The 12,488-nt window shown below is 52.3% G+C and overlaps 2 protein-coding genes across 6 annotated transcripts in view; one reads left to right on the forward strand and one right to left on the reverse strand.

Annotated features, from left to right (window-relative positions):
• Positions 1 to 401: 401 nt before the first annotated feature.
• On the reverse strand, positions 402 to 3,176 carry LOC108544149 (collagen alpha-2(IV) chain-like). The gene is made up of 4 exons (XM_017895111.1): positions 3,076 to 3,176; positions 2,532 to 2,881; positions 2,002 to 2,020; positions 402 to 934 (listed from the first exon to the last, which is right to left on the reverse strand). The coding sequence occupies exons 1-4, from the start codon at positions 3,174 to 3,176 to the stop codon at positions 850 to 852; spliced, it is 555 nt and encodes a 184-aa protein (XP_017750600.1). The 3' UTR covers positions 402 to 849.
• Positions 3,007 to 12,488, forward strand: part of DENND3 (DENN domain containing 3) — a 68,201-nt gene continuing 58,719 nt past the window's right edge. The window contains exons 1-2 of one of the 5 annotated variants that reach the window (XR_001889749.1): positions 3,007 to 3,276; positions 11,037 to 11,316. Coding sequence is in view for 3 of the 5 variants with exons in the window: in XM_017895122.1 (XP_017750611.1) it covers positions 3,175 to 3,276; positions 11,037 to 11,316 (382 nt within the window). In the remaining 2 variants the exon portion in view is untranslated. Of the gene's footprint in view, positions 3,277 to 4,095; positions 4,117 to 11,036; positions 11,317 to 12,488 lie in introns of those variants that run through there. The other 4 variants (XR_001889750.1, XM_017895122.1, XM_017895121.1 and 1 more) reach the window with 4 other exon arrangements.

Below are 12,488 nucleotides of genomic sequence, written 5' to 3' on the forward strand. Positions count from 1 at the left end.
GGTTTCACCATTTTGGCCGGGCTTGTCTCGAACTCCTGACCTCAAGTGATCTGCCTGTCTTGGCATCCCAAAGTGCTGGGATTATAGGTATAAGCCACTGCATCTGGCTCCGAATATTAATTCTTTATCAGGTATATGATCGGCAAACATTTTCTCTTATTCTGTGACTTTTTCACTCTTTTGAAAGAGTTCTTTGATGTACAAAAGTTTTAACTTTGATGAAGACAATTTAACTATTTTTTCTTTTGTTATCTGTGCTTTTGGAGTCGTATGCAAGGAATCACTGCCAAATCCAATGTCAAGAAGCTTTTCCCTTCATCCTGTATTTTTAAAAAAATAATTTTAACACCTAAAGTGCTGCTAAAATGTCCAAAGGTTATTGACATCCTGCAGCGTCCCCATGAACTCCATTAAAACAATTTATTCAAGTGAAATTCACACACCATAAAACCATCTTAAAGTGAACCGTTTAGTATCAGCACATTCGCAATGCTGAGCTCGCCCCTCTTTTGGTATCAGTACTTTATGGTTTATAAATCATGTTTATTTCTATTTTCTCGTTTGATCTTCACGGTGTCCCTGAGAGTTAGAGCAGTAAACCCATTTCACAGGCACACACAGGGAAGGAGGTTCACGTGCTCTGAGCCCACATGCAGTGGCACTGACCATGTTTGCAGGTTTCTTTTATCCAGTCTGAGCTTTGCTTTCCTCGACTCTGATGTGGGGCAGTGCTGCCTACTGGGGAAATTGTTCCTGCTGGCTGGGCTCTCCGTGCCCCTCTCTTCTTCTCGAGGCCCCCTCATCTGCTCATCTGCCTCGACGTGACTTTTCCACCTTTGAGCTTGATTGCTAGTCATCTCCATCTTGGATCTCCAAACCCATTAGCAATTTTTCAAGGATGGGCCAAAGCTTTCTGTAGGCACTTTGGAAGGACCTGTGGCATGAGAGACAGGAATGTATTAACAAGCGCAGAGCTGGGAGCCCCTCAGAGGTCATCTGGCCCAATTATCTGGTTTTAAGGAAGAGGAAAAGGGGGCCTAACGGAGTCAACTGCAAGCTCTGTGCACTGCTGGAGCTCTCTTCCTTAAAGCATTTGGCCTTTTGGCAATAAAGGGACAGCAGAGACCTGCTCTCGCTTGAGCCTCACTGGGTCCTTGTGGCAAGAGCTGCCATGTGTTTATCTCCTTGAATCTTGACCACTGGCCCTCAGGAAGTCACAGCTTAGGGCTGTTGAGCTCACCTGTCACATAGCAACACACAAAGGAGCCAGACCCAGGCCCCGTGCGCCCTCAGGGAGTGGCTCATGGCTCCAGCCCAGCCTGAGAGCCTCTCTCCTGCATGCTGGGGACTCCAGGCGATGGACTCAGACTGTGCGCTTTGCAGAGGCTGCTAAAAATGAGGCCACCGAGGCTGGGCGTGGTGGCTCACGCCTGTAATCCCAGGACTTTGGGAGGCCAAAGCAGGTGGATCACCTAAGGTCAGGAGTTTGAGACCAGCTTGGCTAACATGGTGAAACCCCATCTCCACTAAAAATACAAAAATTAGCGAGGTGTGGTAGTGGGCGCCTGTAATCCCAGCTACTCTGGAGGCTGAGGCAGGAGAATCGCTTGAACCTGGGAGGTGGAGGTTGCGGTGAGCTGAGATCACGCCATTGCACTGCAGCCTGGGCTACAAGAGCAAAACTCTGTCTCAAAAACAAGCAGAAAGACAACAACAAAAACCGATGCCACTGTCGAGAGAGACAGGCAATTGTGCATGAAATTGGTCTTTCTTTTGAAGTCAGAGATTATAACAACTGTGGCCTCGGCTCACCGATGAGAGCCACCCATGGCAGGCAGCCTCCAGGCCTGAGGGAGAACTAGCGGATCCTCACCATCTTTAGGTTACTAAGCGAAATAAAACCCGTGAGTCAGGCTGCAGTCACGACCTCACCCAGCTTGGGGAAGGAGGGAGAAATTCCTCAGGGCTCCCCTTTCTGATGTTGCCTTGCGTTGTACCTACTGTTCCTTTTCCTGTTCAGCTGATGACAGATGTTTGACATTAAGCGATTTAGAGTTTTGTTTTTTAAAAAACAGAATCATAGATTATCAGAAGTGGAGGTCCCTTTGGAATCATTCCCCTGGGTTACACAGATGGCTATGGCAGGGTAAAGGGAGCCGCAGGTCAGCAGGGACTGAGCCTGGGCCCCTCCAGGCTCTGCAGCAATGACCAGGCAGCAAGTCGGCCTTCCAGGCTTGTGGGCTGCCCTTTCTCTGGGGTCAGCCTGAGGCTGGAAGAGGCCCGTGGCCCACCGGTCATCAGGCCAAGCTGATGGAGCTGGAGCTCCCGACGGAAGGGCCCTGCCAGGCCTTGGGCCTCTGACCCTCAGTCCTGAAGCCTCCCTCTAGCAGCGCCCACTCTGCTCCCTTTCCTGCTGAATTTTACTCAAGTCCGTACTGGACATGGCCGGCCCTAGGTTAACCCGGCAGAGTTATTAACCAGGAGTGGATCTTTCCAACCCCCTTCCCGCTGGCCCTTCCTGCTGTCCAAACCCGGCCAACTCCGCTGTCCTGGCAAGGGAGGCCTTCCCGGAGGCGGCGGCGGGCGGCTCGTCCGGCCTTTGTGCCCCCACGCTCTCCAGGGTGGGGCCAGGGACTGCCAGATCAGGGGACCCTTTGCGCCCTGGAGCCTAGCGGGCTGGATGACGTCGCCGGGCACCTGAGGACCCCGCCCTTTCCTCCCTCGGTCCCCCAGGGAGCCGGCGGCCGGTGGGGCGGGGCGGGGCCGAAAGAAGGGGGCGCGTGCTACGACGCCGCGCACGCGCCAGGGCCCGCAGGCCGGTTCGGAAATGACGACGGCGCGCGGGTCTCCAGCAGCACCCGCCCCAGGACTGGCCCCGCCCCTAAGTCCCCATCCCTGGGGCCGGGCCAGCCACTCCAGGCCCCGCCCAGGACCTCCCCATCCAGTCAAGCCCCGCCCCCAAACTCTGTCTCCCCGCGGGATCCGCTGGGGCTCTCCAGGCCCCGCCTCGGCTCGGGCCCCGCCCCTCCGGGCCCTGCCTCCAGCCCCGCCCCGCGGACGGCGCTCGCAGCGCACCCGAACCCCAGGCGGCGCGCGGCGGGTCCCCAGGGGTCTGCGGGCGGCTGAGCGGCCGAGGCACCCGAGCGCGGTACCCACAGCGGGCGGCGGGCAGCCATGGCGGAGGCCGCGTCGCAGCACTTGTCGCTGCCCTCGAGGCTGCTGGAGCTGTGCGCGCTGCTGGGCGCCCCCCGGGACAGCCTCCGAGGCCTCGAGCAGGTAAGGGGCGGGAGGGGAAACTAAGGCGGACGTGAGCCGCGAGGCAGCAGCCGGGGCAGTGGTCGGAGAGCAGGTGCCCGGGTGCCCCGCGGGCTGGGGCGGACTTTCCGAGGGCTGAGTCCCGGTCCCCCCGGCCGTGACCCCGCGCGCCTGTGGCCGGGGACCCCGCCCGAGCTCAGGCAGGTGCCCCCGAGCAGCGTCCTGCTCCCCTTCCTTCCTTTCCCCTCCTCTCCCCGCCCTGGGCCCTCGGCTGCGAACTTGGGCTGCCAGCCAGGAATCTGAGGGTGCCTCGCCTCGGAGCGTCTCTGGGCCTCTGTTTTCAATCGCCCCCATCTGCGGCAGGTGCTGAAGGTGGGGTGCACCAGACAACGGGCGGAAGCCGCCGGAGCCTCACGGTCTGGCGGGCCCAGCCCTGAATGATTTCATGCTTTATGCTGGGATGTGTTGTCACCTGGGTAGTGGGTTCCGCACCAGGCACGGAATAATGAGAGAGCAAGTCTTGGAGTTAGCCGCCGGCCTCGTGTATTCTGCATGAACCGCTTTGCGATGAAGCCTATAGCTATTTTTCTCACTTGCAGTACCATCCCCACCCCCAACCCTTCCTCCATCTCTGCACCCTCGTAGCCAAAGTGACAACTTCATCTCCCTTCTGCTGGGAAAGCGGCAGTTTTGGAAATTCTCGTTTTCCTTTTTCTTCCCCAGCTTTTCCTAATTCTGTAACGCTGGCTTTCCCTGGAATCCATCTGTGGCTCTGGTTTCCCCCTGGCCCGCCTGTCTGTGACACAGTGACTGGGTCATGTTACCTGGAGATCCCGGCGTCACTGGCCAGCGTCCGCACAGGTCCGTTCATCTCTTTGCAGACGACAGCATTGAAAGGCAGAGAGGCTTCTGAGTATTTAAATGACGCTGGGCTATCCAGGGAAAATAAAGACTGCAGGGCAGAGGGTGTCACCTGGAAAGGTGAATGTTCCTGCAAGTAACCAGATGAATGTCTGTGAGTGTCCAGGGAGTTTCCCTTGCTAGGCGTCAGTACAAAGCCAGCTTCGACTTCAGTGAAAAAGCCTTCTGCTATGGAAATAGTTTCTGCGTTTCCCTCAACCTTTCCTTCCCCTCAATGCCCTGTCATGTCAGTAGATCCCGTTTGAACTCTGTCTCCTCGCAACGTCATGAATTGATTTGTCTCTCTACCTCGAATTTGCCAAATGGCATTGCCTCCTTTTTCTTCGAATAGGAAATGACCTAGTTGCTGCTGTGGTCTCCTCAGCCGCTGGATGTCTTTCCTCCAGGGCGGTTACCACATGGGTATTAGTTGCTTGGTGTGAGACATGTCTTTTGAGAGAAGAGTGAATCAACTGGAATATTTGCAGTGGTGCTTTCTTTTTTTTTTTTTGTTTCTTTATTATTATTCTTATTTTATAATAGAGAGGAGGTCTCACTGTGTCGCCCAGGCTCGTCTCCAATTCCTGAGCTCAAGTGATCCTCCCACCTCAGCCTCCCAAAGTGCTGGGATTACAGGCGTGAGCCTCTGCGCCCAGCCAATGGTGCATTCCTGAACTAAACACGCTGCAACATTTTCATGTTCCCAGGTTAAGTGAGAGTATGGCCAGTGTGCTACTGTGCATGCTTAACTTTGTCCTCTTTACTTTGTCTTTTGATTCTGTTAGGGGTTTGGCAAAGGGCGGAGAGAAAAGTGGTGAAGGACTAAGAAAATAAGGAGCATTAGGGGATGGATTCAATTTCTTGGATCCATCCTACTTTTAAGGTCAACACTGATGTTATAGTTAAGCAAACATATGATTTTATTTATGTAGGTTTTCTGCGGCAGTTCTATTTTGAATGTCCAAGGGTTTTTTTTTTTTTTTTTTTTTTTTTTTTGGTGGAGTCTTGCTCTGTCTCCCAGGCTGGAGTGCAGTGGTGCAATCTCAGCTCACTGCAAGCTCCGCCCCCCGGAGCTTCACGCCATTCCCCTGCCTCAGCCTCCCGAGTAGCTGGGACTACAGGTGCCTGCTACCATGCCCAGCAGATTTCTTTTTGTATTTTTAGTAGAAACGGGGTTTCACCCTGTTAGCCAGGATGGTCTCCATCTCCTGACCTTGTGATCTGCCCACCTTGGCCTCCCAAAATGCTGGGATTACAGGCGTGAGCCACCGCACCTGGCCTGAATGTCCAAGACTTTTGAATAATTTTTACCTTGACTTTTACAAATCCCCATTTCTCTGTGGCGCAGGCATTCCTTCTTGATGACACATGAGAACACAGGTCCGGAGGTATGAGGAATATCCAGCTTCATGTTGGGTAGCGGAGGCCCCTTTTGTTTCGTTTCCTAGAAGGGGGAGTGGTGTTTGTCTTGTTGGGAATGGTGACGGAGAGTTTGAGAATGTAGACTGATGTTAGTTACTGTGGTTAGTTACATTCCCCTCCACCCCTTTAATATAGAGCCCCCCGCCGCCACCCCTTTATTAGTTGCTATGGAGACTAGACATAGGTGTGACGGGATCCATCATAAATCCATCACACAGGGGTGGAAAGTGTTCTGAGTACCTTCCATAGTGCAGGTCACCTGCATAATTCGTGTGTGTGAAGCTCCATTGTTATGGTTTTCAGTGGACATCATCCTGACTTTCAGTTTCGGAACAGCACTGGCCAGCCGATCTTCCTGGGTGATGGCAGTCTGTGTTCTCTCTTTGCACCGTCCAGTACAATAGCCACTGGCCATGTGGTCACTGAGCTTGTAGAGTGGCCAGTGAGCTGAGAAACTGAATTTTAAATTTCATTTAATTCTAACTAAACAGTTGGAGAGTAGTAAAAAAAAAATCTATGAATTTGTTTTATCCCCTTAATAATGGCCAATCCTATAGTGAAGATGAATTCCACTGTGTATTCTAACTTAGAAATTAATCTGTGACGCAAGTAAATTAGAGTGTTCTGGTTTTTGCTTTTTAATTAGCAGTTTTAAAAACCAAAATGATGGTTATTGGGTAGGGGTTTAGTAAGTCCACACCCGGGACAGAAGAACGGGAAATGACCTCACGTCCTGCTGCAGACTGGCAGAGGTGACTAGCATCTCAGTGGTGGTGGGGTCTGTTGGCTGAGGGCAGCCACAGCTTGTATCACCAAGTAACCTCTGAACACTCTTGTGCCAAGACTTCCATTGTCAGGAATTTATTCTAGGGAAAGAACTGGGTGCGTGCAAGTGTGTGTCACTGCTCTGTTCAGTGTGGTGAAGACTTGAGAGCCACCCACACATCTCTCGGGAGGAGGCTGGGTCAATACATGACTGAGTTGACACATGCTGTGATATTGTGATATGCACAGTTGTGAACAGGGAGGTCAGCCACATGGAGTAGTTAAAACAGCTAATGGAACCTGTTATGTAGGATTACTACATTTGTGAAACAAATTTATACATTTATACATGCATTAAAGTGTATAAGATGCATACAAATTCATAAAATGGGAAGGATGTAGTCACCCTGTACAAAGTGTGTCGTCCCTTTCTATTAGCTCCTTTATTATTTCTATATTGTTGTTTATTTTTTTGGGAGGGGGACGGAGTTTCGCTCTTGTTGCCCAGGCTGGAGTGCAATGGTGCCATCTCGGCTCATCACAACCTCCGCCTCCCAGGTTCAAGTGATTCTCCTGTCTGAGTCGCCCGAGTAGCTGGGATTATAGGCATGTACCACTATGCCTGGCTAATTTTGTATTTTTAGTAGACAGGGGGTTTCTCCATGTTGGTCAGGCTAATCTTGAACTCCCAACCTCAGGTAATCTGCCCGCCTCAGCCTCCCAAAGTGCTGGGATTACAGGCATGAGCCACTGTGCCTGGCCTCTATATTGTTATTTTTCAAAATGAGATTGTATTGCTTGTCCATTCAGAAAAGACAACAGATATTTCATCCTGAGAAAAAACAGGTGTATGGTGAGCAACTGAATGCCAAGTTGATTGGATCTGGGGCACATCATTATAAGTGACTAGAGGTAACTAGAGGAATGACAGGTCGGGTGTTGACTCTAGTCAACCAACTGAACTAGTCAAGTCAACTGAACCAATGTTCAGTCCAGGCTGAGAGTGCCTCTAAGAGATGCCAGGTGCCAGGAGTGTGAATGAGGCACAGAATCGCCTCAGTCATCTTCTCTGCTAAATGTGGGGACAGAGAGGAATACAACACAACTGCTGCACCGCACCCCCTCAAATGGAAGGTGGTAGAATACTGCTGGGCAGCGCCGAGATGCCCCAGGGGGTGATGAGCCGGGAGGTGGAGGCCTGGAGGAGCCTGTGGTCCTGGCTGCAAGGTGGCCAAGACCCTCTTCAGTGAGTGTGGGGGGTAGAGGGTCTGCCCCAGCACAGGTGGAGCAGTGAGGGGCTGGGCCCTGAGCCCATGGAAGAGCAGGGGAAAGCAGGGTAAAAGCAGGTCATTGCAGAGGTGCTGTATGTCCTGAGAACCCCAGGGGGCTTAGTCATGCTTGGCTCCGGGGGCATCCTGGCTTAGGGAGCGAGCTGGCCTGCTGCTCAGGGGTGCACTGTCCTATGACTCATGCCCACGTATGACACATGGGAAGATATAGTATCATGACGTGGCAAAACAAACATGCTTTCTTCAATGTGGGGATGGCACTGTGGTGCTTCAAGGCTGGGTTGGGGCCGCAGAGTATCTGGTCTGCAGTCAGACAGGGACGTCCCTCTTTGAGATAGTGGACAAGATGCTAGTGGGGAGCCCTGGGCTGGGTGGGAGGCAGTGTCTTCCTTCTTCTCCTGACAGAAACCTCCAAGGCTTTGCTTCTGGTTACTCGCTACCTGCCCGGAGCCACGGGTCATGCAGGTGCTTGGCGTGTAAACATGGTGCAGTGGGGCAGCAGCGAGTTGATGGAGAGGTTCTCCAGGACCAGTGGCTGAGGTGTGGGTCTGCAGGTGGGGCATGATGGGGGCAGGGCCTGAGGGGCTAGAGTCCCAGCTCTGAAGACCTGAACTGCACTGTGTTTGTTGCAGAGAACATAGGTGGAAGATCAGGCTTTTTGGAAACTAGCAGGAGCTTAATTTTTGAGACTGTAAGTTTAAGGGACCCCAGAGGTGCTGTGGGGGTGGCAGGAGGCAGTCAAGGGGAGCCTGGGACTGGAAAGAGGTGTAGGCTGGGAGTAGGACTCTGGGCTGTCCGTTTGGGTCTGTGCTGTGAGTGCTGAGGTCCTCCAGGAGGAAGGTGAAGGACCCAGGCCTGGGAGTCACAACATGTGAGCAGGACTTAAAAGGGTCTGTGGGGGCCAGAAAGGAGCCGTCAGACCAAGGGAAACCAGAAGGGAGGCGGGATCAAGGCAGTTCCAGGATCCAGGAGGAGGGCTGCTCACTCATCTCATATGCTGCCTTGAACATGCTCCATTTGTTAGGTCAGAACTGTTCAATTCTGATAGGAAAGTTTTAGAGAAAGTGACATGTAATTGAGGAAATGGACTTCTTTAATGCATGCTACACTAGAGCTTTTACATTATACGATAATATGGATTTCCCATGTTTTGTCCTAGTTCCTACTGATACATTTTTTTCTCCAAATGTAAAGCAATTGTTTACCGAATTTGAGTGATGTAGCATGCAAATCGTCATGTAGAGATTAGAGTGTGCTTACTGATGGAAACTGCTGCCGTTGTTGAAATTTCTTCCAGCATAAGAGCTCCCCTTTTGTCACTGCTGCGTCTTACTGGAATGTTGAGTGTTGGCTGTGCCTTTTCTATCAGCCAAGGTCCCATTTCTCTGGGCGGTGGTGCTATCCTTTTTTTCTTTCTTTCCTTCTCTCCTTCCTTCCTTCCTTCCTTCCTTCCTTCCTTCCTTCCTTCCTTCCTTCCTTCCTTCCTTCCTTCCTTCCTTCCTTCCTTCCTTCCTTCCTTCCTTCCTTCCTTCCTTCCTTCCTTCCTTCCTTCCTTCCTTCCTTCCTTCCTTCCTTCCTTCTTTCCTTCCTTCCTTCCTTCTCTCCTTCCTTCCTTCCTTCCTTCCTTCTCTCCTTCCTTCCTTCCTTCCTTCCTTCCTTCCTTCCTTCTTTCCTTCCTTCCTTCCTTCTCTCCTTCCTTCCTTCCTTCCTTCCTTCCTTCCTTCTTTCCTTCCTTCCTTCCATCTTTCCTTCCTTCCTTCCTTCCTTCCTTCTTTCTTTCTTGACAGGGTGTTATTCTGTCATTCAAGCTGGATTGCAGTGGTGCAATCATGGCTCACTGCAGCCTCAGCCTCCTAGGCTCAGGCGATCCTCCTGCCTTAGCCTCCTGTGTAGCTGGGACCACAGGCATGCGCCACCATGCCTGGCTAATTTTTTTATTGTTTGTATGTATATATATTTTCTTTCCTTCCTCCCTTCCTTCCTTCCTTCCTTCCTTCCTTCCTTCCTTCCTTCCTTCCTTCCTTCCTTCTTTCCTTTTTTGTTTTTTCTTTTTTTGAGACCAGGTCTTGCTCTTTCACCCAGGCCAGAGTACAGTGGTGTGATCACAGCTCACTGCAGCCTCAGCCTCCTAGGCTCAGGCGATCCTCCTGCCTTAGCCTCCTGTGTAGCTGGGACCACAGGCATGCGCCACCATGCCTGGCTAATTTTTTTATTGTTTGTAGAGACGAGGTCTTATTTTGTTGCTCAGGCTGGCCTTGAACTCCTGGGCTCAAGCAGTCCTCCCGCTCTGGCCTCCCAAAGTGCTGGGATCACAGGCATGAGCCACTGCGCCTGGCAATGCTGTCCTTTCTAGGGTCCCTTAAAGACCCTTGACTACCTGCCCTCGGCCGCCTCCTGTCTCTCCATGCCTTGGGTACCCAGGGCCTCTTGCTTCAGGCTTTGCTGTTTCGGGCTAGTTTAGCACTGGGACCACTTCCTTCTCGCTCACGGACTGCAGCTTACCCACCTTGGAAAGATCTGAAATCAGCCAGGCAGCAGTATTTGTTTAGTCCTAGCTCGGTACTAGGAGCTGTATTGGGCATAGTAGTAACATGGAAGAGAGATCGAAGGGACAGCCCATGTGCTTTATATTATTTTAGGGAAGGATGGGAAGAAAAAAGGCAAAAACAAAAATTATACCAAGTTAAAGTGGAGACAGGCCAAATGCCCCCCTTTTATTGATTCGAGGGGTTCTTTGGTCAGCCGAGGAAGGGCACGTGTCTCCTCTGTACCCACCGGTGCCGTTTCTCACCCCGTGCATCCTCCCAGATCCGTGTGGTAGAAAGGAGGCAGCACAGGCCCGGGTGGGGGCGTGGAGGGCGTGGCCCTGGTAAATGTGTGTGTGTGGGGTTTGACAATATACAGAGCCTGCCCCCCACCCAGGGAGGGCTGAACAGTATATCCATGGGCTCCTGGCAGCCCCACTGGGCTGAGTACTGGACTTACATTGTCTCCCTTATTCCCTGTACTCGCCCCTTAAAGGGACAAAGAAGCTTGCTGCCAGGAGCTGGAGGCACAGCCAGGACTTGAGCTCAGGTCTGGATCCCAGTCCCCAGCCTGGACCGCAGTGCTTTACAGGAAGGAGGCAGGGTCCTGCTGTCCATGTGCACAGCTGAAGAGCCAGGCTCTGTGAGGCTGTATGGCTTCCCTGATCGTAGGGCCCGGCAGGTTCCTAAAACACGCTTCCCAGGAGCCCTTTACTGTCAGGAGCCTCAGGTGGGAAAAGCCACTCATACCAGTGACACCTTTGAATGACAGTGCTGAGGCTCTAGTGTTTGTGGGCACTGAGGGGAGGAGAAAAACAGTGAAGCTCAGACAGAAAGGACACCCTGGAACAAGAAGTAACTCTTATTTTCCCTTTTTTAGGTTGCTCAGAAAAAGGGAGTCAAACATCTTTCTGCTCTTGATCCAGAGGTCTTGTCCATTTTTGTGCCTCCTTTTATCGGTAAAGAGGACAGTCAAATGGTTGGTGCAAACTGTGGCACTCTCGGTAAAACCAGGAGGCGCTCCTTCAGAAAGAAGAGAGAGAGGCCCAGACCAGAGCAGTGGAAAGGCCTCCCGGGGCTCTCCAGAGTGCCAGAGCCTGAGGATGTCACCGTCCCCGACGGCGTGGACCTCCTCGCCCTGCCCCAGCTGTGCTTCCCAGGTATGTCTAGGAGGTAGGCACTGCTAGGGGCCTCCTGCTGCCAGCCGCCAGAGTGATCCGTTCCCAGAAACCCACAGGCAAAGGGAAGTGGCGTGAGCGGCAGAGCCAGGGACCCTCACTGCCTCCTCTTGTGTGGGATTTAGTTTTCTTAATCTTGGGGAATTTTTTTGTGCGTGTGTGGAGACGGAGTCTCAGTCTGTTGCTCAGGTTGGAGTTCAGTAGCACAATCTCTGCTCACTTCAACCTCCGCCTCCTGGGTTCAAGTGATTCTTCTGTGTCAGCCTCTCAAGTAGCTGGGATTACAGGTGCCCACCACCACGCCTGGCTTTATGTCTTTAGTAGAAATGGGGTTTCACCATGTTGGCCAGGCTGGTCTTGAACTCTTGGCCTCAAGTGATCCACCCGCCTTGGCCTTCCAAAGTGCTGGGATTACAGGTGTGAGCCACCGCTTGACCTGTCTTGGGGATTTTAAAGCTGAAGGAAATGTAAATCATTGAGTGCGGTCCCGGTGTTTTGGAGAATTGAGTCCTGGAAGGGAGGCTGTGTGGACTGCCAGGTAAAACCATTTGTTCCTGGTGCATTCAAGGCTTTTCCCCTTCCACTTAAAATGAAGTCTTGCAGTGGTTGGCAGACAGGTTAAAAATACACCCAGTTCATCTGCAGCTGTTTCACCCCCAGCATGCCTGAGCTTCCCCCCGCAACCTCCTGTTTTCCGTTTCACTGGGGCAAGAAGCACAGGCCTGCACTTAGTCCCCAGGCTCACTAGTTCCGGTTAACAGCTGAGCTTGCGTTTTGGGGCTTTATTTTTCTGGTGGTCTTCAGAAAACTCAGACAAAGCACCTAGCATAAGCACCCACCTCAGAACTTGGTGCGATTTCCTGATCACAGGGATTATAAACTCGGGACAGGCGCCAGATGGGCGGCTGCACCCAGCAAGCACTGCCACTGGCTAGCAGGTGCTTGAGAGCTTGTAAAGAAATTGCTGTGTGGGGAGGGACACAGGGAGGAGAGATGGCCGGAGGCGTGATCGGAAGAATGAACTCACCTTGGACATGAAGGCGCTGCCACTGATAACTGGAGAGGTGTGTCCTGAACACTGTGTAGTAATCAGCTCGTGGGTAACCCAGGCCACATGTCAAGAACAGGATTCTTCTTCGTTTCTTTCTGCCTGC

This window comes from Rhinopithecus bieti, unplaced genomic scaffold, assembly GCF_001698545.2.
Source record: "Rhinopithecus bieti isolate Rb0 unplaced genomic scaffold, ASM169854v2 scaffold_25940, whole genome shotgun sequence".
Taxonomy (NCBI): domain Eukaryota; kingdom Metazoa; phylum Chordata; class Mammalia; order Primates; family Cercopithecidae; genus Rhinopithecus; species Rhinopithecus bieti.

Coding starts and splice junctions, on each gene's coding strand:
- LOC108544149 (XM_017895111.1), bottom strand. CDS start 3,176: ATGGCTGCCCGCCGCCCGCTGTGGGTACCGCGCTCGGGTGCCTCGGCC. Junction 2,882..3,075: donor GCGCGCCGCCTGGGGTTCGG/GTGCGCTGCGAG, acceptor ATGGGGACTTAG/GGGCGGGGCCAGTCCTGGGG.